Here is a 25,545-nt window from a genome sequence, read left to right on the forward strand (position 1 = left end):
CTAGATAAATGTAAATGCAGCCTGAAGGACTTTTTCCGTTTTATAGCTGATTGCATTGACAGCAGCGAGACCATTTCACGCTGCGATAAAGCTGGAATATTTCAACATGTAATCCGTCGCAGATTGTCGACTAGCTGCTTTAAACTGAAACTGATAAACATAATCCACCAGATTACACAAAACTCAGCATTCCAATGTGGGGGGGTTTTTTTGTGCATATTTTGCCTCAAATTGCTAGAAAAGTGTAATTTTTGCAACATGTATGACTTCACTCTGCACTGAATGTTCCCTTTCTCGAGTCCTCGAGAGGCTGCAGATAAAGTGTCTCCATGAAACAGGAGGCACCACAAAGCCTGGCATTGTTTCTCACGGATAAGAACACGGAGGAAATGGCCAGCAAACTGTGGGCAGGCAGCGACGCAGCGTTGGAGACACGAGGCAGTCTGTCGTATAAGGATATGAGGAGATGATGATGTTACGGTGCAGGGTAGCCCCGGTTTGTGTGTCTCATGTTGCGTTTTAGTCACAGAGCTCAGCATCTCTCTTTTCCTGAGAGATAAATCCACAGCAGTGCTCCAAAAAAATAAAAAACGTCCGTATGACGACGCAAAGAAGAGAATATCGGTCCTGTGCACAATGAACAGGATTTAACAAACTCTTATAATCGTCTATTTTCATCTGTATCAATATTATCTTCCAGTATTTGTCGTGCATATTAAGAAAGGAGATGTCACGATCGCTTTTACGGCTCTGAGCGGTATCAATTTTGGAAATGAGCCCAAATGTCTTTTATTGTGCAGCTGATGGACTGTTTCTGGTAGCGTTTTGTTTTACAGATCCATAATTTACGAGCCAATTATCTTTCTGAAAAAAAAAAGGAACGGCATTATTTGGCACTTATAGGGAAAATAGAGAAAGTTAATTTAATTTGGTACACTTACAATTAATGAAAATATACTAAATAGTAAGTCATTGCGAGCATGTCCACTGAGCATTCATGTGAGATTAGTCTACAGGCAAGCGTAGCGTTCAACAGATGGAAAATACACTTTCCTTTTATAAAATGAACATTCATTAATGGAGGCTTTCAGTACATATCTTCTCTATAATTAGTACCTAATTACACTTACACAAGAATTGAGGAATCACGAACCCTTACAATAAAGCAATACTTGCGTGTTTGGAGGATTCTGCAGAAGTGGACGGTGTGTTGTAAACTTTGGGGATAGATTGCTGGAGACTTATCTCTGTGAGGAGTGGAGGCTTCGCTCTGTGACTCGAATGTGAAGACAGAAACATGAGAGGGAAAAGCTGGGAGCAAATGTCGTCTGGTCGACTTCTTTCTTGAGACATTCAGAGTTTTCTGACTTCATATTAACAGAATATGAAGTATTGAAGTCTTGTATGAAGTCTTTTTGAGGCTTTTTTCTATCTGCAGTACTTCACTCTTCTCACAACGCTGTGTCTGATCATCTCAGAACTTCACGTTTTCAAAACAGTATATAACACCATTGTTGTAATTGTATGTCAGTTGTTCCGTAACAAAGAGTCTTGAGAGAGATGAAGCAAACACTGGGCTTTCCCCAGGAGGCCGCTGTACGTGCCCCGTACGAAACCTAAAATAATTGCTGACTTTGCGTAAATCAGGAAGTGCCCTGAAGGCGTTTGTTTACGGTAGTTACGTTGTTTTAACAGAAACTATGATGTTTCTTTTGTAACTTTAAGCGAACCAATCGTTTCACAGCGTTAACAACGTGGCGTTTCTGCAGCCGTGATACGAGCCGGATACATAATTTTGGTTCAGAAACTTTTTTCTGGCTCCTGGATTGAAATGAGAGCTTAACAACATACAGCTTTAACACGATATCCTTCACTGTCGCTAGATAAAGGAGATATTCTTTGCTGCACCTGACGTGATTTTATGCATCCAGTTTATTTATAGTGTTGGGATAATAAGTGTCAATGCAATACGTTGTGGAGATAAGCGTTTGTGCTATCTCAGCTTTATTCCCGTCTCAAAGGTGTCCGCTGACAGGAGATCAGCTGCTCTTTGTGTTTGTCTGAGGACTCCTAACAACACAGCAGATTAAACAAACTCACTTCACGTTTTGGGGGCTTTTCAATCTAAATTTAGTTTGAGGGCAGAAAAGGACAGAGTGAATAATAAAAGCACTCTGCAGTTGATGAGTGATGACGCTGACGTTCTCCTTCTGGTCTCTCCTCTCCCTTTCTCTTCTCTTATTTTCCTTTTCTCCTCCCTCCTTTCCACTTGAATCCTCTCCTCTCCATCTTCCGCTCCCTCCCTCCCTTCAGTGGGTCCCCACATTGGCCGGTACTGTGGCCAGACGTCCCCGGGCCGTGTGGTCTCCTACACCGGCATCCTGTCCATGACCATCACCACCGACAACGCCATCGCCAGAGAGGGTTTCGCCGCCAACTACACCATCCGCGAGAGGAACCTCCCCCCGGGACACGAAGACGAGGGTGAGCAGCTGGAGTAGTGATGGGAAATTGAGGCGTGAGGCGTGGGGGGTGGGGGGTGGGGGTTGATGTGAAGGTTAGACATGTGATCTGGCATTCGGGAGGACCAGGGTTCATTTCCTGGATGTTTCTGTGTCTCGTTTGTCTTTTACTGAATCCTTCAGCAAGAAGCCGAATCTCTGTCGGCTACAGGCGCTGGTCTGCGTGTGACCTCTGACCTCCGTGTTACAGGGAAAGCAAGCAGAGAATTTCTCCGTTTTATAGCATGCAGTAAAGAAAGAATGTGACTTTTTCTTGTGGACGGCCGTGTCCTGAGTTCGTGGTTTAAGGGGAAGAAATAGACGTGATGGCCCTCCATCAATAATTCATCAAAAATAAATCAATTCGTTTTTTCATCCGTAAAATGCAAATAAATAATGAATTAGTAGCATCATAATGTCCAAGGTGACATCTGCACAGCTTGTTTTTGTCCAGAACCCACAGATGTTAAATTTACAATCATATAAAATAAGTAATTCCTCACAAATGATCAAAATTGATGTAATTTCTGGGTAATTTTGTAGTTACAATTATATATTTCAATGGTTATAGACAATTTATTTATATTTGCCTGCTCCTTTGTCACAGTTAATTTCAATTATTTCAGACTCCTGAAGAAATAAAACTATTTTTGTATCTAATTTTTAACAAAATAGAACAGTTATTGACATAAGACTTATATATATATATATATATATATAGATAATAGCAATCATAATAGTACTAATAATTGAACAGGAAGTGATATATATAATAATATATATACCCCTACATATATACAGTGTGTGTATATATATACACACGTACAGCATACCCATACATATACTTTCCCACATATACACACTCATGTACACAAAAGATAATTATAAGAGGAAGAAGGAAAAAAGAATAATACAAAATATATATATATATATATATAACAAAATAAATGGAAATAAAATAAATAAAGAAGTATTTCACAAGTTAAACGGTCGTAAAGCTTCGTGTATCACCTCACAACCACCCTGATTTATCTTTAGACCCCCTGGGGGGTCCTGAACCTCAGGTTGCAGACCACGGCTCTGAACTATTCTAGACTATGTTGAAACATGTTTGCTGGCTGACGGGAGGTTTCGGGTTTCTGCACATGTCAGTCCAATAAATGTAAGAAAATATAGAAAAAGGAACGCAAATCAGTCGTGTCAATCGTATGTCGATGTTTCTCCTGCACCTTCATCACGTGATCCTGATGCGAGTAAACTCGCCCCTCTGGTGTTCTGATGCAGGATCTGAATTTAACCACACAATAAGTTTAATCTTATTTCATAGCTGTAACTTTTAATTTAAAATGTGATAAAAAAGCAGCTTATATTTCCATCAGTTTGACCCACTTTTATCATCTTCTGTTGAACAATGAATTAGGCCGATTCCACACATCGGGATGTTATCGTGAGACGAAGAGTTTCTCATGCTCGGTTATAGACGGAGTTCTTTGTTGCGTTGAGTCCACGTGGTCTTTTAAAGAGCCGGTTTTTCTGCACCAGTCGACCCCGTGGAGAGTTCAGTTATGTCGGGCCCGTATGGTTCCTGCACTCTTGTAACCTCGACCCCTGCGGTCACCCGTTTAGGAATGTGAGTGTGAGTAGAGAGGTGAGTTTACGTAAGGTCCCGTGGGGGATAACACGGGCACTTTGGGGAGAAATTAACGTAAAATTCCTCATTTTACTGCTCTAAATTGAAACACAATCACTTAAACAGAAAATACAAACACAGTCAACTGACTTTGAGTCATGGTTATCTTTTATCTGAGGCTTCACATTCCTCGACTGCACACAGTCGTCAATTAAGCTTTTTATTTATTGTCCTCGTGTAAAATAGCAAAATTCTCAATGTGTTGCGGCAATAAATGCATGATAGACAACGTACACGGGCTTTAAAAACTGAGCTATTCAAAGTATGAGTCGTGTGAAGTTATGTCAAACCAATATTACCTTTCAGTAAATGTTCTGGAGCTTTCAATCGTATCAAATGATCTTCATCAGCAGATGGAGTATCCAGTTAATAGAAAAGAGCAAATGTGAGTTAAAATGCTTATAATGACAAAGAAGTTGTGTTCTAAGTCGGTATGTACGTTGAGCTAAAGATATTTTTATTTACCTTTTTAATATGAAAAAGTAGATATTTGATGCCACATCATTCAATCACAGCACAATGCATTGACCTGGATGATGTTCTGAATCACACATGTATGAAGACGTTTCCCCAGAGGGGCTTTCAGTTGTCTTGTTTTGTTTTTTTGCCTTGAGCAGAACATGTGGGTGATGTTGGGCTGTATGCATCGTGTGTGTGTGTGTGTGTGTGTGTGTGTGTGTGTGTGTGTGTGAGAGACATCCACTGTTGATGGTGAGCGTTAATGACAAGTAACATGGATGTAGTCTATATTTATCAAATGTGTCTGTACTGTATGCGTGTGTGTGTGTGTGTGTGTGTGTGTGTGTGTGTGTGTGTGTGTGTGTGTGTGTGTGTGTGTGTGTGTGTGTGTGTGTGTGTGTGTGTGTGTGTGCGTGCGAGAGAGATAAATCTGTCCCTCTAGTCATAACTGGGATGACTGAGAGCATCACTGGTGTTAAACAAAGCTTTAATTGTCTTAGCTTAAGTAACATGCTCACACACTCACACACTCAATTACTTGCCTACAGAGCTCAGCAGATTGAATTAAATATCCTCGCCACACCAAATCACATTGTCCTTTCAGCCAAGTGATTGTACTTGTGGACCCCATTTCCACACATTGAGGCAGCAGTTGAAATAGTTCAGCTGGCAAAATAAATGGATAAGTTGGCTAAAAGTCTTTGTTAAATGGTTGAGATTTCCAGATATGAACACTCCGAGTGGTAGTAGGCCTGGAGGCCTGGAGGCAAAAGACACGTTTTTTTGCTTTAACTTATTATTATGAAGTACTTTTTTACTGCTCAATTTAACGACTATAGAATGACACCATGTGCTTGCACTACGCAATTCTGTCTGCCCCCAAGGTTTCGATCTCCCTGGAAAATGAAAGGCTCAGCCGCCGCTGCAGAATGCATATAACGGAAACACTGGGGGTGTTTTACTCTGCCTTTATCACAGCACTGAGATCAGGGTTTGGGATTCTTCCGGCTGCTAGCGGTAGCCACGTGGCTAGTGCTAGCAGCCAGAAAATGAGGAAGCGAGGACCATCAGAGACAAACATCTACGTTGGTTTCTGGCACAAAAGAAACAACTGTGTTTGTTTTCTGTATGTTAGCATTAACCATGTCGCTAACCCTAGCTATGCTGGAATGAACAGTGGTGTAACTCTTTGTTCTGTCACATCTGATCCGCTTGTCTTTACATCGCTTACAAAACAATAATATCACTCAGAAACAGGAGGGGGGAGTTGAAAAGTGGTTCAAAATTTCATGACATTATTCTTGCTTTATAATAGCGTTAAAGAAAACAGCGTTTTACAATCCAATCAATTAAACAACTTTTGAACATGACATAGAAGGTTGGTAACCACAACTTTTTATAATCCAATTTATTTCGATTTTTACATCAATGTAAAAAGCATAGTATAAAATTCCTCCTCTTGAGAATTTCATCAGGAACTTCCATTGAAGCAGATCTCACCAGCCTCTGAGGATTCAGACTCTGACGTCCTGCAGTGAATTAACGATTGTCTCTCGCTCCGTCCCGGCCATCACCTTCAGAAACGGCCTCCAGCCGGTCCTTTGATCAGCTTTACGATCGATGAGGGGGGGGGGGGTGTCATTTTACGTCCTTTCTTTCTTTTTGTGACGGAGAGGTGGAGGAACTCGTCTCTCATGCCCACTGTGATGGAGACACGGAGGGCTGTCTCATGAATTTAAATGAGAAAAGAGCAAAAGAGAAGTTTTTTGGATCGAAGGCTGAGGCGGGAAGAAAAACAGAAAAGTGAGAGAGTTTCTTGTTAAAGTGATGTATCGGCTGGCTGAAGTCCAGCGGTGTTTCACGTCCTCGTTGTCTCGCCTCCAATTTCAGAACATTTTCTGGCAAGAGAAGAGGGAGGAAGCGCTGAATTGGATGATTTGGGCCTGAAATTTCTCAAGATAACAAATATAGATGATGAGTGTCTCTGCAGGCTTTTGGTGATGTCGCAAGAAAACTTTCTCCCTTAGTTTATTTGTGGAACTTGGAATGATGTAAGTGTGTTTGTGTCTGTCTGGTAGACCTTGTGTCTCCAGACAGGCCTCCCACACACATAAATACTCACGTTTCCTTTTGTCCACCCCCCCCTCTTCCTCCCCTGCTGTTACAGAGTGGACGCAGAGACACTGACATGTAGTTTAAGTTTGTCCGAATGCTGTTAATGAAACAGTTTCGTCACCCTAAAGGATTGTCTCGGTCTGCGGAGGAGTGCATCGTCCTTTAGTTTGAGAGTGATGAAATGAAAATCCTCTAAATTAGAGCAGAAATCCAAACATTACATCATCTGCAGAATGCGCCTGTGTGGGTTTCTGTGTATTGTATGTGAGCATATACACACAGAATAAAAACATTATGTCAAAGATGAAATGATTCACGATCTGCAGGAAATTAATTTGGATAATCGGATGATCCTTCAAAGTAGAAATAAAACATTCTCATGTGAAGATTTGCTACTTTTGTTCTGTTTTGTATCATTTTAAATTGATTTATTTAGTGTTGGTGGAAAAAAGCAGGCTGAACAGCAGCTGTGATGGTTTTTTAACTACTTTTTAAAATGTGGATTAAATAATTCATGGTCTTAATGAGAGAACGGATCATACATTATTATATACTGCAGCATCAGGACAGAATAGTGGTTTGAGAGAAGCTGTGAGTTTAGCTGTAAAGTTATTCTTTATGGGGTTATTAGCGGTTATTCTGTTGTATTGACTCTTTACTCCGGCACATTGGATTTGAAACAATAACCATGAGGTTAACGTGCTGACTTTCAGCTGTTTGCATCCATATACTATTGTTATATTATCAGCCCATCGTGGCCTTTCCTGCAACAAAACATGTTTTTGAGATTAAAACGTAATTTGGTGACAAATTATCAGTTTTCAGCTGCAAATATCTGCACGCAGAGTAAAGCCCCTTTCCCACCTATTCTCCTTATCAAACATAAAAAAACAACTGTACACCTTCTGAATTCAGGTTTCTCTCCCTAAAGCACACTTCATTCAAACACCACAGAAACACTTCTCTGAGCTGCTTCTCTGCCGGCGAAGCAGAACCATTAAATTAGCAAAATAAAATGACGAAACCACCAAAAAAAAACCTTTCTTTTAACCCATCTTTCCACGTCAGAAGCTGTTGGTTTGTAAAAGTGATTTAAAAAAAAAATAACAATCAGGACTCTTGTTGAACTCTTGTTAATGGAGTTTTTCTTGTCTTCGGCAGACTTCGCCTGCATGGAGCCGCTGGGAATGGAGTCGGGGGAAATTTCCTCAGAGCAGATCAGCGCCTCGTCCCAGTACAACTCCAACTGGTCCCCCGAACGCTCGCGTCTCAACTACCAGGAGAACGGCTGGACGCCCTCAGACGACACCGTCAGGGAGTGGGTACAGGTCAGTCACGTTTCGTATTTGTGTCACACTGGTCCTCGTTTTAGAGTCTTGAGCTCAAAACGTTTGCGTTTGCTCGTTCATGGAGAAACGGCGTTCCTCGGTTTGAACTCCACGGTACCGCTGAGATCTTGCTCACATCTGGTCTGAATATTGTTCACTCATTTGTACCACTTTCTCTGCACGTTAGAGGGACACGGAATGGTGGAAAAAAAAATAAGCCGACATGCATTATTTATTCTAATCGGCCCTCTCCAGCACAGTCGACTTCTCCTGTCTTCGTTGTGAAATCTGACGTAGCCTGAAATCACTGAATGTGGAAACAGAGCAGACCACTGTTTCATTTAAACACATTTCATATCTTTTTTTTTCGATATTCAGTTTGATGAACTAACTGCTGTTCAGGTTTGAGAAGAAGGAAGCGCTGATAAGTTGACTCCTAAGTTGTGTTGGGCTCATTACGGTCTTCAAGATTAGTCAAAACTCTTTGGCATAAGTTGTTTCCTGCGTTCATGAACAAACATGCAGAAGAGTGCAGTCCATCACGTTCAGCAAAATCTACAGGAACCAGAATCTGATTTGTTTGGATTCCGCTTGAATTTAGAGTCCTGGCTCTCTGACCTATTGTTGACCTTTGTAAACAACAAGCATGTGCTTTTCTTTATCTAGTTTAGACCGAATAAAACCCACCCTACGGTGAGACAGATGGAACCTGTAAGGTGCGGCTGGAGTCCCGGACTGTCCCATTGTCCAGGACAGGAACTCGTAGAGGAAGACTCACAATGGCCCTCGCAGTAAGAACAGACCCTCACTTCCTTCCTGTGGAGGTTACGACAGGAAGTAGGCAGGAAGACGGCATCGGCGCTGGATTATTAGTATAGTGGCTCTCTATTGTCTGTCTGGGGACTTCTTTTAGCTACCGGGCTGCAGCCGAACCCTCCGGGATGTCATGATATGAAGCATAGAGGTTGATGGGTTTATAGGTGGACAGAGCCTGAACCCAATACGCTTAAAATATGTAGCTTATTTACATCGGGTTCGTTTTGACTCCAATTTACAGAAAGCTGAAATATCCCTGCCAATAATGTGTATTGTAAATCAAAATAATTTCATTTTGGTTTGATGAACAAACGCTCCTTCTGTATGCAAATCAAATTTTCCTGATTTTACTGTTCTGAGGCCTGGAATAAAAACAAACCAAGTCTTTGGATACTTTTGAAGTGAAGTAAAGTGGCCCACACACACTTCATTCCCATTTCTAAAAATAAAATGCAGAAGTGAAACACCTGGTAGAGTTTGCTGAGCTTGGATTTGCCTCCTCGGCAACACTGGGGCCTCCCCGCCGTTGGCCTCCGACCTTCTCTCAGTGTTTCCTCACTCGGACCCACTTACACTGTAGATACTGAAGCAGGGGACGACGCTCCTCATTCAGATCGGGCCGTCATGAGATTTGCACCGGCAACTCGTCAGTCACACGCTCCCTCTCGTCACGCCCGCGGCTAGAAGCGATACCGGGTCCAGTTTGTTGTGTGTGTGGACAGATTTCTATATGTGTGTGTGTTCTTCTGGTGTTCAAGTAAAGCTTTGTCGGCAGTCCCTCCTGCAGACCGTCCCCCTGCCACAATGATTTATAGCCTCAGAACCGGTGCTGTTGCTCACCCTCTCCCCGACTCGGTGAGGCGTTTGAGTTATGACTGGTGGTTTTTGTGAAGAGAATTTTCCATTTGATTTGATTAAGTGTGGTGCGGGGCCAACTCCGCACAGCGGGGTTTGCCTTACGGCTTTCCATTCATCTTGCTTGAGAAGAAAATTATGACGTTGTTAATTCTTGCACGCCCGCCTCCTCCCCTGCAAACACCTCTATTATTCATTCAACGGCATTTATATTTTATTGATACTATTTTCAGGTTACTATTCATAATGTTTCCCGGTGGCAGCAGACAGTGAGATCATTATCTAGCTTTTGTTATATATATCTGTAATCATATTACGCACTGTAGTGACTCGTTTCATGCACGCTGGAATGTCTGCAATAAAATGGAAACCACATATCTGTAAACCACCTTTTAAAGATTGACAGAGGAATTAAAGCAGGGCTGGTATCCTCTTAGATTGTCATATTGTAATATGGCAGTTTTGTCTTTTCCTGGTTTGGAAGCCTGAATTACAATAATGTAAGTAATAGACTGTACTAGCTGTTATATGTTTTGCCTTTACCCACTTAGTCCTTATATCCACATGACTGATGGTTATTATAAAAAATCTCATTGATGGAGAGGTATTTGGAGAAAATTATTGTGATATTTGATTTTCTCCATGTTGCCCAGCTCTATGCTCAGGAAGAAATGCTACAATGTTTCGTGTGCAGCAACAAAATCTCCGAAGTAGAAGGTTGTACAAAGAAAAAATTGAAATGGAAATTAAAGCTACTACGCAGAACTTTAATTTTGTGTTGATGTTGGCGGTCCCTGTGGACAAAAGCGGTATTGTTTCCGAGCACCAGAGTCCCTTTAGAAAACCTCTCATTTTTACTGCAGCAGAGTCTTTGCTCACTCAATCCTGGTTCTAGAGCGGCGAGGCGAAGCTTTGCTCCGAGTCCAGGTCTTATGAGGCAGGGTTGGAGGCACAGCTGGAGTTTGAGCTGAAGGATTTTTTCGCGAGAGCCTGCAATCAGAAAACAGTTTTGGCTATTGTGGCGGGGAATCGGACTTAATGACAATTAAGCACTAAGAATAATATATAGAAATAGCCAATCTTCTTGCTGATGGTTTCGTTTGCTTATGTAGGTCATGTAGAGGCATCACAATTAAATTCAAACGGTTTCATAACCAGTTAAAAGTTCCATTTAGTAACTTTTAAGTACCTGCACTAACTCCATCTTAAACGTACATCTTAAAAGTAAAATTACTTTTAAAAATGCTCCAAATATCTGATCAGATACAAAAATGACAACGTTGCATTCAAGCCTCATTTGAACGAATGTGGCTCCTAAATGGCCGGTAAGTGCATCTTTACAAGTGAATTGACTTTATTGGCTATCATGATGTAAGCCCAGGAAAGGCTTCCTTCCCCTCCTGCCTCCAGGTATTTATAGACGCCCTGCCGTTTGTCTTCAGGATCTGTCTGACGCCACAGGAAGAGCTCAGCTACGTGCATCTGGAGAACACATTTGGGCCTCGTGTGAGCGGGGTTTGTTGTCGTAGCCGGAGCAAGAGGGGGGGGACCTTAAAGACAAAAGATCCCCCAGAGAGCGCTAAAGGGTCTCGTTATCCACTGGTAAACCTCTGGGGGAATGCTTCAGATAACTTCCAAACCCAGGAAATGTCAATAACACAAATCAGACTAACATGGAGACGTATGTGTGAGGCCTTGTCTGAGGTTTTGTTTTAGCACTTTGGTGGCTGTGGTGAAAGAAGTCAAGTGTCTACGCATTGTGCGAATCATACATTACATTTATTACGCAGTGAGCGGGTAGAAACAAAAAAAGAGTGATGAAATGAGAGCTATGTCATTCATCAAAGAACATAAAGCCCCAGAACCAAGTAGATCTAATTAGTCCGATGTTCATTCTGGATAGAAACCTCGAGGCCACTAAAAGAAAGTATTTCAGAAACGAGAACAAAATTACTTATTTTTCATCAATGCCGAGGAGTCATTTAGAAGGTTTCTAATGAGGCTTTATGGGCCCAGCGCTTCTCAAAGTCACTCAGCAGACACAACTGTGTCAAAGTTCCAAACAAAAACAATGCTATGTGCAATGCAATGCTCTCTAATTAGCTGTGATTTCATGTATTTTTTAGGAGACAGGGTTGTCTAATTAGTTTGTTGCAGGGGGATGAAAGCCTCAAGGCTGCAAAAACGGAAGTATTTCTGAAATCAGAAAAAGACGTCCTACTTTCTGATTAATAGAAAGGAGTCGTTTTGAATCTCAGCAATTTAACTTTAATAGTTTTTAAGATGTAAAAGTCATTCAAAAGATACACATGAACCCTGATTCAGATATGTCTGCCATTGTGCTCACTGATGGCTGTTTCTGCTAGTTGGAGAAATAACAAACAGTGTTGATAGTGCAGAGGATTAAGAACCTGGATGGCAGCTTCCAACATAGCTACTTCAACTCAGCCATGAAAAATAGCAACATAAAAATGGAAAAGACCAAGTTGTTGGAAGTCAATTTACAGAAATAATACCTCATGACATATTTTTTTTATCAGGTTTTAAGCTCCTAGCTATGTGTCAACTAAAAAAGGCGATGACGTCACTCTGTACTGACTGAAAATAAAAGAAATAAAACCTTCAAGAAATCTGCTAACACGAACACAAAGACATGTCGAATGAATGAAATGAAACGGCAAACAAGTCTTAGGCTAATATAAATCCTGCAAGGTTGTATCTTTAGTGAGCACCAAAGCAGACCGGAGCATTTTATAAGTTAAAGAAAAATGTGTGCATGTGGTGAAAACGTGCATCCCCAGAGCGCAGGACTTCCTTAAGTAAACACTGAAACCTCCGATGAGAATTGACTAATTGGGGCTCTTTCTTTTACTATCACTGTGAAGGCAGAGTCCTGTTTTTGGCAGGAAGTAGCAACGTTTTTTATTTATTTTTTTTCAATCTCATTTCACAACACTTGACTGAATTATGTCCCCCTTCCTGCAGTTTGTTCTCTTCATTACGAAAAGCTCTAAATGTGACTGTTTGCTGTGGCATTAGCGTAGGCACTGCCAAGTGTTGAGTAATTAGAAGATGGAAGAGCAATTAGCTTTATTTGATAGAGAGTGATCGGAGAACGGAGCTTTGACCGACTGTAACGGCTGGCCAGTGGATTACTGTAAAAGTCTTTTCCTGTTTAATCTGGGGAAACATCATCAACTCTCAAAATAATGTTTTCTGACTTTTCTCTAAAAGGCCTTCAAATAAATCAAACTAAGCTAGAAACATCACTCTTCGGTTAAACTGCTCTGAACTCGTGTCCACATCAAGGACATGACTTGTGATTCATTGCATCATTTTAAGAGGTCACAATGACTAGAAGCCACTTTACTGAAACTTGTATCTGTTGATGCTTCTCTGAACAAAAACAAATCTTCTAGCAGCTTGTTTATCCCATCTCACAACAAAACTTACTATACACTGTGTATGTGTTACATACAGTGCGTGTTGCGTTGGGAGGACGCAATCTCATGGGAATGTAGATTAGAAGGCAGCTGGGAACGTCAGGCAGGCGATCCCACGAAACACGGTTTCCCAGGGGTCTCCCTGTCAGTCCCGGAGCCCACACAAACCCACGGGACGCTATTTTCTTCTTCTTCTCATGAAAATAAAGCAACAGTGGGAGAAGTTAAATAATGGCCTCTGGTCCCTTCCCATGTACAGTGTCGCAGCGGTGGCGTCTTTATGGTAATATATAATTACACGCCATATATTACAGGCATCCCACATACTGGAGCGCTGTGTATTTTTGGTATGCAACTGATCATTTCCAAACTCAACAAACAGGCAATTTCTTTTGGTTGTAGTGGAATGAAGTCAAATGGAGTGTCACCTTATTTATTACACAAAAAACGATTTATAGTTAATGACCTAATGCAGTTTGGAAGAAGTTAATGTGATAAATGTACATGGAGCTATATATAGTATATAAAGAGGATACTTAATTTGAGATATTTAAGCGTTTGTAGATAGAATATATGTGATTTAAAACGAGCACTGTAAGGCTTCCTGTTATCACGGCTGCTCTCTTTGATGATAACTATCTTTTTATGAATCTTTTCTTTTATTATCTTTAACAGTCTTGTTTCCGGACGCTTCTTTGCTGCAGTGAGATAAAAATAACTCGGCCATCTGAACAAGCCTTTTTTTTTATCTGTTATTTAGCCCTAAGATCATAATTTCATGAGGAAACTTGGGGAAGTATAGCCACGAGATGAGATAATATCACTGTAATTTCACTTGGAGTTACTTATCTTAAGAATGGCTTTGAACTGCTGGTGAAATATATGCTTATGCATAAGTTTATTCAATTAAAAAAGTTATACTTTTTTACTCCTTTGTCAGATTCTTAAAACCAAAAAGAAAATTAAAACATACATTTTATAAGGTTGAACTTTTAGGATGTCTGGTGACTCAATCACAGACACAGCGGTCAGCCATGAGAGATGTTGTTTAGCTATTTCAAGCTTTAACAATTAATCGCATTGCTTTAGCTGAAGAACACCGTTACCTGTACAGTTTCTAGGACTTAAACACAAGAAAAACCAAATGGCAGTTGGAGGTTGAGTGAAGTTACCAGCAGTGCTGTTTGAATATAGTTTACTAATAAAGTAGTATTTAAGATGGTAACCCTTAAACCTGCATTAACATAGCTATGCTTTGATTAATATCCATATGTACTTTATGTCTGTAGGCTTCACTGATTTTGCAAACAGAATGAATACAGAACAAGCTAATGGCTAACAACCGAGTTTAACATTAGTTTGTTCTGGTTCCTTTGTGTGTTTCTTTTTGGCTAACTTTTGTATTTTTACCATATTATGAGCTGAACCATCAGCACAAAATGTAAGTATTGTTGCTGTTTTCTGTGTCCACATTAGCCTGCTAGCTTGTTACGCTAGCTAGAACATTAGGTACATTAGACAGAGCTAAGCTAACTTTTGACAGAGTTAAGCTAGCAGTAACGTTTGGCAGAGCTAAGCTAACTTTTGACAGAGCTAAGCTAGCAGTAACGTTTGACAGAGCTAAGCTAACTTTTGACAGAGCTAAGCTAGCAGTTTCCCCCTGCTTGCAGTCTTTGTGCTAAGCTAGGCTGGACCTCTCAGTAGTGGACACACCAAGATTAAAATGATACTTATTTACTCAAATTTAATGTAAAAATAAAACTACTTTTGTTGGGTTTTTCAGTCTATATTTCGTCCTTATTTGCTCTCTCAAAATCTGTTGTTGGCCTGAAACAACCTCTTAACCTAGAGAGTTACAAACACACACACGCACATACACACCACAGGTCACACACTAGTCATTAGTGATGCAGGTGGACAACCGTAAAATTGGTCCTGAGCTGGTTCCCACACACTCACAAACACAGACTCTTCTGGACATTCTTTTGGATCGGCAGCCCCGAGGCTCAAACCTCAGCGTATCATTGACTCAACAGGCTCTAATTAAACACATGACCTAAATCACATGTCACGCTCCATCTATTTCTGGTGAAAGGAGATTGTCTTGTTGATAATAAGATGTCAATAAATAGCACAAAGAGAATCACCTCAGAAATATTTATGAGAAGTGTTCACGTTTCATACAATTTCCTGTCTTATCTACAGTAAGTTTCAAATTAGAAAACAATTCCGCTGTTCACATCGAAGCCATAATGGAGAAATGCCCGAGAGAGGACTTTAAAAGGTGTTTCAACTGTCAGCATCTCACCTCAAGTGGGTATTTTAAAAAGGCAATGATTAGGGAGAGTACTCATCACACTAACACTAAATCCAGTGTCGTAGTGGAGAACACTGACTGCATGATGTTCCTGTAAAGGTCTTCGTTTTGTGGTAGAGAGGCTGTCGTCTTAAACGGTGCTACCCATGTCTCCAGCGTCCTGCTCTGATTTTTCACTGTCTGCTTATGGAGGGATCGCGGCATAATTAATAACGTCTGAGCCTCTTGTTTCCCATATGCGTCATGTGAAACAAGGTGCAAGACGGTGTTGTATCTGATGCTGTGGCTCTTGGTTGGCACGTTAAAACGTTCGTATCATATTTAGTCAAAGAAAAACTCCAGAATGTGTTTATTTGATGCAGTTGCAATCGAGAACGAATACAATTATGCTTGAGCAGACTGCGGTTAAATCAGGCTTTACAAATTCAAAACTTTTGCATCTTCAGGCTCTCATTTCCTTTCTTAAGTGATTTTTCACAGTACTTGTTGTAAGCAGCGTCATTTACTGTCTCCAACTAGATTTCCAGCTATATACTTCAACCTTTTATACATAACTTTAAGCCTACCATTTGTACAGTAAGCTATAGATTCCAATCATTTTTACATGTATACTTGAACCATTTATACATTACCTTTAGCTATATACTTTAACTGTTTATCCATTGTTTTTTCATGCACTCTCATTTGTTACATGTTGTGTTCCGGCGTTACAGCTGACTAAATATGTTAAAGAATGTTTTAGAAGTACAGACGCACCTCCTGGGGACCATTGCATTTAATCCTGTCTGAACCTGTCCTTTGACCCTGTGTCTTGTACTTTCTGTGTTTCCAGGTGGACTTGGGATTCCTCCGATTCGTCACAGCCATCGGGACGCAGGGAGCGATCTCAAAGGAGACCAAGAAGCACTACTACGTTCGCTCGTACAAAGTGGACCTGAGCTCCAACGGAGAGGACTGGGTCACCGTGAAGGAGGGCTCAAAGCAGAAGGTAACGACGAGTCGTTTTTTCGTGCTGTAACAAACTCCTCGTGTATCTAATATTGATGAGTAATGAAGGACTCTGCATTCTAATCAAAGGGGACATGAGGATGGCTGAATCAATGTTTTCCCAGGCTGACAGTATTTGGCAGCGTCCCTAATTTAAGCCTCGGCTAAAACGAGTTCGCTGAAAGTCTCAATCAACAACAATTTCTTTCGGGAGAACGCTGGTCTCAAAGTTGTCTCGGTGACATCGGTGCAGAGATAAATGGATAGCTTCCAGTGTTTCTCATGAAGGCACATATTGACGTGGTACAAGTACATATGCTAGCGTCAAACAAATCATGTCGAGTGCTGTTAAATTGAGCATGAAGAGTTTTCCAGGGTGCTACATTTGGCTCCGATGCCTCATGTTGAACAGCCAGTTTCAATATATGTACTGCGTAAATGACGGTTCAAGTAAAGTCTCTTTGGTCACGAGTAGAAGAGATTTGGGTCAGTGGTGGTAGTTGCTGTACTAGCAGTTGTACTAGAAGTATAATGAGCAGTAGTAGTACAGTTGTACTGAGAAGGTGCTGGTGTTATGTGTAGCAGTATTAGCATTTGCTTAATTTGCAATAATAGTGGCAGTGGTAGTAAAAGTACTGGTAGTAGTAATAGTAATGGCCGGTAGTAATATTAAATGTAGTAGAGGTAGTAGTAGCAGAGGCAGTGTTAGTAAAAGTGTGGTGCTGGTGAAAGTAGTTGTATTTAACAATACTTGTAGTAATTTCAGTTGCAGTAAAAGCAGTGGTAGAAGCAGTAGTAGTACTAGTAGTAATAGTAGTAGATAACAGCAGTTGTGCCAGTTTCAGTTGCAGTAACAGCAGCGTCAGCGATAACATCAGTAGAAGAAGTAACAAAGTAACAGGAGCACTAACTGTGGTACTTTTTCCTCTTGTCCTCAGATCTTCCAGGGGAACCTCAACCCGACAGACGAGGCTCGTTGTATTCTCCCCAAACAGACTCTGGCTCGATACATCCGCGTCCGCCCCATGTCCTGGGAGCAAGGCATCTGCATGCGCTTTGAGATCTACGGCTGCAGAACGTCAGGTAGCGATAGCGAAATACCTCCAGTACACAAACTCACGCGTACCAGTACGTGATACGAGGCTACGCTTGAACTCTCGATCGCATTGATTCATGTTTTTAAATAACTTCTGTCAGTACTGGAATATTTCATGCACATCCTTTCTTAATTACCTTCCCCCTGTCCCCGCATGGATCCTTCACGTTTAATGTTATCTAAATCTTATCTAATCCAACACACACACACACACACACATATGTAGTGCGGGCATGTGCTCTCACACACACACACACACACGCTCATTAGATTTCCCTCTTTCACTTCCATTTTCTAAGTTATTACAAAACATGTACATGATTCATTGTTACACAAATGAAATATATGTACTCTCTATTTGAACATTTTCTTTTTGGTTTATTTATAACAATATACATTATTTAACTTAATGTAACTTTCAAATTTAAACGATACATGAGGTGCAAAGAACTCGTTTTTTCTTTTTCTTTGTCCTGAATTTTAACTTTCTTAACAATCAGTGAACCTTTTGTTTGTCTGCCAACCTTTATCAGATGTAAAATCCACTGTCTCAAACATTTTATACAATTCTACAGAGAGAAACAGTCTGACAGACATTACATGGGTCTTACACTAACACTAAATGTATCTTTACGAAGGGAAAAGATAAAGTAATGTTCACACCTCATGTAAAAAACAAAATGAGTGACAGTTAAGAAGACTTCTTGACAAGTTTTATCTGTTCTTTTCAGACCGCGCGCTCTCCCGTTAATAGCTTTTTCTCACTTTTACACATCGTGAATCAAACCAACATCTTTTTGGCTGCAGGACGAGAACCTCCTGCTGCTCTCTGTTGATTTAAAATAATCACCGCTTCCAAGGCGAACGCAGACTCCCACAGAAGGACACCGTTATTCATTACTGAGGAGCGAAGGAACATCATGCCGCCTCATTACTCATCCCCTAACATTATATAAACCTCAGTCCTTGATGTGCTACAAGCAACTCTCGGTAGGAGAGCGCTCATAACGTAGATATTAGACTCTAACTCACAGGAGAACAGGCTGTAAAGTGCTAGACAGGTGATTCAGGAGATATAATGACACAGTTGGGAAAACGTGTGTGTGTGTGTGTGTGTGTGTGTGTGTAAGTACGCAACATGAGACTGAACTGTCATTCACTCCAAAACCCGTAACCTTAAGCTTTATCACCGTTTTTTTTTTTACTTAAATTTAATCCAATTTCTGTATTTAATCCTACACTAAACTCCTAATCCAAATCATGCATTTTAAAGAAGTAATAAAATACAGGAACGAAAAGCTCCCTTTTGCCCATTCAACCCATTATTTTTTATCCCTGGGAGGATATTTGATAATCGTAAAAGTAGCACAGACAAACGGGAACACACGCAGACAGCACTCCGGGGCTGTAACTTCACATTGCGGAGGAATTTACGTCCTCGGGGAGCTGTTGTTAATCCACTGATGTGACTCTGGAAGCATTTGTCAAATACAAATATCTCACTGAGACGACGACTGTTTGAGTCCGGATATTAGATCTAACTCGTTGTGGATAATGGATTTAACTTGGCTCGCTGTGTCTGGACCATTGTGTCCACATATTCTAAGAGTTTAATTAAGTTATTCCGAGAAAAAAAGGGAAGCACAGCTAAAAGTTTATTTCCTAATACTTGAACAGACTGGCTTTGTTGGTCAAAGGATTGTCTCATAGCCTGAAGGTCCCATGTAGCATTCCCCCTTTAGTAAACAGAGCTTCCATTTCTGAGTGCTCATAGTTATATCAGTATTAAAAACTATTCACACAACCCGCCCACAGGTTTGAAAGGCAGGTTTTCTTTAGAGAAATCACCAGAAATACACTGTTTATCACAGCCAGAAACTGTAAAAACTGAGTTTATCGTTGGATTTTCAAATCGCTGTTGGTCCTCGAACAAATCATGTGTGATGAAAACAACCAAATCTAAGGTTTAAATAGTCATATTTCATCATTTCGTTCTGCACGTCTCATTAAACATTTTAAATCGTTTGCAGTAACCACATCCTGTTCAAAACAATCAATTCTTCGCTCCATGCCATGATTGGCTGATATGAATGTATATATTTAGCACTTCAATAGATCATGAGGATTCTTATAGTGGCAACACTGTTGTGGACTATACTCTCAGATTATCAGATTTCTTTTTTATGATTTATGGCATTAAAACTGTTATTCTGCACACAAGTCATGTTGTGCTATGATGGTGCTGTTTCCATAGAGGTGCAGGACTCATATGTTGCAGTGAAAAATGAGGCCACAGTGAGTAAAATGTGATTAAAAAACGTCCGTTTCAGAAACGGCGTTCAGAGGGTTAATAGTAGTAATAGTAGAGCTAAAGGTAAAACGATAAGCTAAAGTCTTTCATCCAAAAGAAATGCAAAATGGAATCAGTCCTCATGCTTATGCTTATACACACAAATCATTCCCTGTTGAAACTAACTCCACCCCGAGATGGTGAACGGCTCTCTGGTGTTTCCTCTCTTGAGTTTAAACGCTGCAGCAGCGCCCAGAGGGCGTCAACTAAAACCGCTGACTAAAGCAGCGACAAGATAAGGACGTTTCTTATCGTACTATACCCCGATTCAAACGTTTCTTATCTTTTCCGCCACTGTTTCCCCCCCTCTCTCTCCCCCCCTCTCTCCCCCCCCTCTGTACAGACTACCCCTGCTCGGGGATGCTGGGGATGGTGTCCGGTCAGATCTCAGATGCTCAGATCGTCGCCTCGTCGTACGCCGACCGAGGCTGGGTGGCGGAAAACGCCCGCTTGTTGACGGGGAGGTCGGGCTGGACCGGCCAGCAAACCAAGCAGCCCTTCAGGAACGAGTGGCTGCAGGTGGGGGTCTGACACTGAGCTTTAAAAAGTTGAATGAGCGGGGTTTATTAATCAAACCACTGTCCGGGTTCAATCCCTCTATACCTTGTGTTTTTTTTATGGTGTGATGGGATTTAGTTTCATTCTTTCTGCAAGAAACGGTGTACGGTACAATCATTTATCAATAAGTCTATCAGCCAGTCAGTGAGTCAAACCAACCTTTTTTTTGTTGTTCCCCTTCCTCGTCCTCCCTGGCAGGTGGATCTGGGTCAGGACAAGATGGTGAGCGGCGTGGTGATCCAGGGAGGGAAACACCGCGACAGGAACGTCTTCATGAAGAGGTTCAAGGTGGGACACAGCCTGGACGGAGAGGAGTGGACCACCATCAAGGAGGAAAACACCACCAAGCCCAAGGTTGGTCTGGCACGTCGAGGCATGAAGCTGCGTTTCACACGCAACAGAATAACATTTACAGAAAAATGTTTAGATGTCAGTTAAACGTTCTTTTAGGATGTAGAATTCAGAGAACATATGTTTCTTGCAAGCCAATCAGAGCAGACTTGGCTTTTTGGGGAAGGGGACGAGAGAAACGGAGAGTTTCAGACAGAGGATGAATAAAGGTGTATTCACACAGACAGAATAAGAAAATGAATGTGTTATTTGAACATTTAAATATGTAAACATGTTCCAGTAGAAACTGGAATGAGCATGATGAAGTAGATGTGATACCCAATCTGTAAGTAGCACTTTTAACAGTAAGTTGTTGTAAAGAAAATAGTTTAAATTTATCTGTAATACATCTTTTTAAGGTATTGATTTATTTATAAGAAACTAAAGATTGACACTAAAACGCTTTTAGGATGTGAAAGGTCTCGTATGAACTCCACCGCTGAAATGGTTCTTTTTCCTTCCTTCGTCGTTCGCTCATGCTCTCCGTCTCATTCTGTGGCAGTTTGGTGACAAACACAGATTGACAGAAACTAAATTACACAGAAGACAGATAAAAGTCTGCCGGCATCAAAAAAACCTCCTCTCGCTGTAATTTGTAATTCCTGGAAACCATCAGACAGGCGCTCGACCCGGCCGCAACGCCGCTGCTTGAACGAAATGTGAAACAAATTATAGGCTATTCATGTGAACTCTTGTCCGCTGTTTGTCGGAGGCTTTTGTCTGCAAACTCGTCGGAGCAAATATCACCACATGTGGGACTCAACGAGGAAATATTGACTAGAAAATGAAAAATAAAGGTTTAAGAGGTAAGGGGGTAGGATTTAGTCTGTGTTCCAGACCTCATCATTTCATTATTCTAACAGCTCGCTTCCTCATTCATTTATTCTTCCATATTGTGTTTTTATCTTTAGCATTGGCTGTGGGTGTTGAAATTATTGTATTTGTGTTAATGATTTCTTTATGCAATATTCTTTGACTTGATAACACCACAAAACTCCATAGATATGTAAAATAACACCTGGTTTAACTGAATTAATGGGATTTACTCCCTAAAATCTCTCTAACTGCCATAAATCCAGATGAGACAAGAGCAGAACATTAATTACGTTTAATTATTCACAACTATTGTGCTTCGCCGGCTCCGGGTTCCACCTCAGGTAACACTGTTAGAGGTTGTTGGCGCTGTATGCAGGCATACGACTCGGGGCTAAGAATGTCCAATCGTCTCTGCTGTGTGTTCAAGTGGAGAAAAATACAGAAAATCAATCAAAGGTATAAGATAGAATATAAGGCTTTATTGATCCCAAGAGGGGGAATTCAGAAATAAGTACAGATGAAGAGAAATCAATAAATAATAATAATAAGAGGTGTAAACAACTAGAATAAGAAGTAACAGGTTACAATAACGTACTTAAAGCACAGGGATTTTTGTAGTGAAGACAGAAATATACAACATTTATCATCAAGTACCACGACTATAAAGAAAACTCTTCATGATTTTAAAAGAGTTATTCTGTTCATCTGAAGCCATTTTCCCTCCCTTTGTATCCAAAATACATACACATACAACTTCAGGCTGTTCAGTTTGTTCAGAATAAACAGAGGAAGACTTCTGTGGATGATAATCCAACAAGCTACAGTCTCGGTTTTCTAACCTCCTCTTGGCGATTTAAGCGCCTTTGATTTTTGATCCTCAAGAGGAAATTCGTGTCGTTGCTTCCCGAGGCCCCGCTTCCTCTCCATCGGCCGGCCTCGTCGGTGCGACATCCTCTCTCTATGCCTTCCAGATGGCCGGGAGGCGGACGGGGTTGACCGTCAGACTCCCGCTGATTTACTGCAGACGGAGATCTAGATGCTTCGCCGTTCTCTCTCGCTAAATCCTCTCTGCTCGGTTTCCTGTCTTTTTATAAAAACAACCCTCTTCAAAAAGACGAGGCTGGAAGGCTCAGCGAGGCCCTGGCCGGGTACATGAGTGGATACACGTCTTGGCTCGCACATGGACAACACCGTGCACAGCACATATGCTCGTGCATGAATATGAGTGAACATGTACAGCGGGAGCCTGATGGTCATCATGAGCATAAGCACCAAAGGATTCTGATCGTATGTTGAGAGAAGCGGTGATGACCTGAATCCAGGATTGTAATTGTCCTGTAGTTTCATAAACTAGCTCACGCTGGTGTATCCGGGTTATTTTGGAACTGAACTTAAGTTGGTTTCATTATTTATATTATTCAACAAGCCTTGTCTGCAAAAAATTATGATGATTACGATGTTACGTGACTCATGGTTGCAGCTCTTAGCATTATGCATTAGCATAATCATTGAACTGATACTCTATTTATTTTATAGTTACTGCCAAAATACTGAACTTTACTGTCAACATACTACATACAGTGATCAATGTTTATGACAAGAATGCTCATTGATAAACTGTACTGTAAAAAACTGTGCATGAGCCAGAGTTAGCTTGAAAAGGCTTGTTTCCATCTGTTGTCCCGAGCCATATGTTCAAATACCAAAACCCTGAAAGTAGAATAAAGCAACATACAAAGCTGACGTGTTCAAAGGAGCATTACAAAACAGAACAGTACGCATGCACCAATAAATAATGCAACAACAAAACAAGTGTATTTGGTAAAGGTAAATGCTAAAGAGTTAGCGACAGACTTCCCTGCTACCCATAATGCCCCACTGCAGCGGGAACGCACGAGGCGAAAAGGAAACTTCAGCACTTCAGACAGGCAGAATATTCTTTTGGGTGTTTTGTTTCCCACCTCTCGGCTCCCGGTGTGACGCAAACCATTTTCATCTGTGCTGCTTCCAGGTTGGACTTACGAGACGGATCTGACTCTGGTTCTGATTTCCTGGCTTTTGTCTTTGTTTTTCCCTCCATTCACTTTGTTTCAGCTTTTTTTTAATGTTTGATCAGAAGCAGACTTGCATCAGAACAGAGTATGTTATTGTTTGTGTAGTTGTCGGCGGCGTGGACGGGCTTTGACTGTGCTGCAGAGTTTCAACAATACAGGAAAGAGCAGTCAGACGTGTCCGGGATTTACTAACTGATCATTTACCTGTTGAGAGGAAATCAATTTAAATGAAACACAGCCTACACTTACACTGTAGAGCTGATCTCTCTATCACGATTTTTGTAGTTTCACATTCTTTTAATAAGCAAAACTGGTCTTAAAGTCCTTCTTACTCATGCTAGAAGGTCTTTGAACTTTGTTCTTTGATGACATTTGCTGAACACATTTTCTTCTGATACTCTACGTAAAACCGACGCAAATAACTATTGGCTGCGAGAGTTACAGAGTTACACTCAGGTGACGTACATTCAGGTCCTGACACGTCTCTCTCTCTTGTCTTCTGCCTTCAGATATTCCTCGGGAATCAGAACCACGACACCCCGGAGCTGAGGTCGATGGGTCCCCTCCTGACCCGCTTCGTCAGGATCTACCCGGAGAGAGCCACCATCGAGGGCCTGGGCCTCCGTCTGGAGCTGCTGGGCTGCGAACTGGACGGTGAGTTCCAGTAATAATCAAGAGGTTGTCCTGTTGACTCCATATAAAGATGCGTTTAAAAGATTAAGACATTTTTAGGTGACCAACACATCACAATACATTTTCATGTCTTGAAATCACACTGTGAACGGGTCGGAGTTCTAAGACATAAACACGGTCCACTTCGTGGCAGCGACCTGTCAATCACTGTGTAGCCCCGCCCCTAAGTATCCCCTGCTTTATGGTCTGTTTGACTCTAAATGGACCATCATTTACTAAATGAACATCATGCTGTATTGAAGAAGACTTGAAACTAGAGATTGAGACCATAAACTCATGTTTACAATGTTTACTGAGGTAATAAATCAAGAGAGAAGTAGAGTCATTTTCTCATAGACTTCTATACAACCAGAGGAGTCGCCCCCTGCTGGACATTAGAGAGAATGCAGCTTTAAGACACTTACACATTGGCCGGATGAACACAGTCCTACTTTATGTGTCTAAAACCTTTAAATGTTACCAACATTGCAGACGAACACTAAAGCAAAAAGAGCAAGTATAAACCGGATCAAGTGACTCTGGGAAACTTGACTGTCATTCCCCGAGGCGAGGCGAGGCGATATCACATGAAGGGTTGTATTAAAGCAGAACACTCCTGTGGTTTCTGGCTCTGGCAGCAGTTGCTCTCTCAGCTCAGCTTTCACAAAGGCAGCTGAATGAGCTCAATGAGTAAATCTGTAGGTTAGTTTAAGCATCCTCACTCTAAAATAGCAACCTTAGAATTAACTTAACTAAAATGAACAGGGAATAACAATTTCACCGTATTTAATATGCTAATAAAGATTCCAATGTCCAAACCCAGACATTGTGTCTGGTGATTGAACTAGCAGTTAGTCGAAATGACAAGAGAACTACACAGTGAGATGATAATAATACATTTTATTTCAGAGCTTTCAAAGGTACTCAAAGGCACTTTACATGGTACAAACAGAGACAATAAAAGCAATTAGAATGCATAACCGTAAGGAACAAAAACTAAAACACACATAACTAGCAGCTTATGATGCTAATGTTGTCTGTGTAAGCCCAGACGGCATTAAAGTACCCATCATCACGGGTTGATACACGTTTACCTTG

The 25,545-nt window shown here is 41.1% G+C and overlaps 1 protein-coding gene across 1 annotated transcript in view; it reads left to right on the plus strand.

Moving 5' to 3' along the window:
- LOC306706210 (neuropilin-1a-like) overlaps positions 1-25,545 on the plus strand; it is a gene marked incomplete at both ends in the record, with an annotated part of 72,494 nt that overhangs the window by 33,649 nt on the left and 13,300 nt on the right. The window contains 7 exons of the mRNA XM_079173185.1: positions 2,314-2,484; positions 7,927-8,093; positions 16,357-16,512; positions 17,450-17,594; positions 20,301-20,476; positions 20,714-20,869; positions 24,285-24,429. Of these exons, the coding sequence (XP_079029311.1) occupies positions 2,314-2,484; positions 7,927-8,093; positions 16,357-16,512; positions 17,450-17,594; positions 20,301-20,476; positions 20,714-20,869; positions 24,285-24,429 (1,116 nt within the window). The remainder of the gene's footprint in view (positions 1-2,313; positions 2,485-7,926; positions 8,094-16,356; positions 16,513-17,449; positions 17,595-20,300; positions 20,477-20,713; positions 20,870-24,284; positions 24,430-25,545) is intronic.

Source organism: Pholis gunnellus (assembly GCF_910591455.1).
Source record: "Pholis gunnellus genome assembly, chromosome: 14".
NCBI classification, from domain to species: Eukaryota; Metazoa; Chordata; class Actinopteri; order Perciformes; family Pholidae; genus Pholis; species Pholis gunnellus.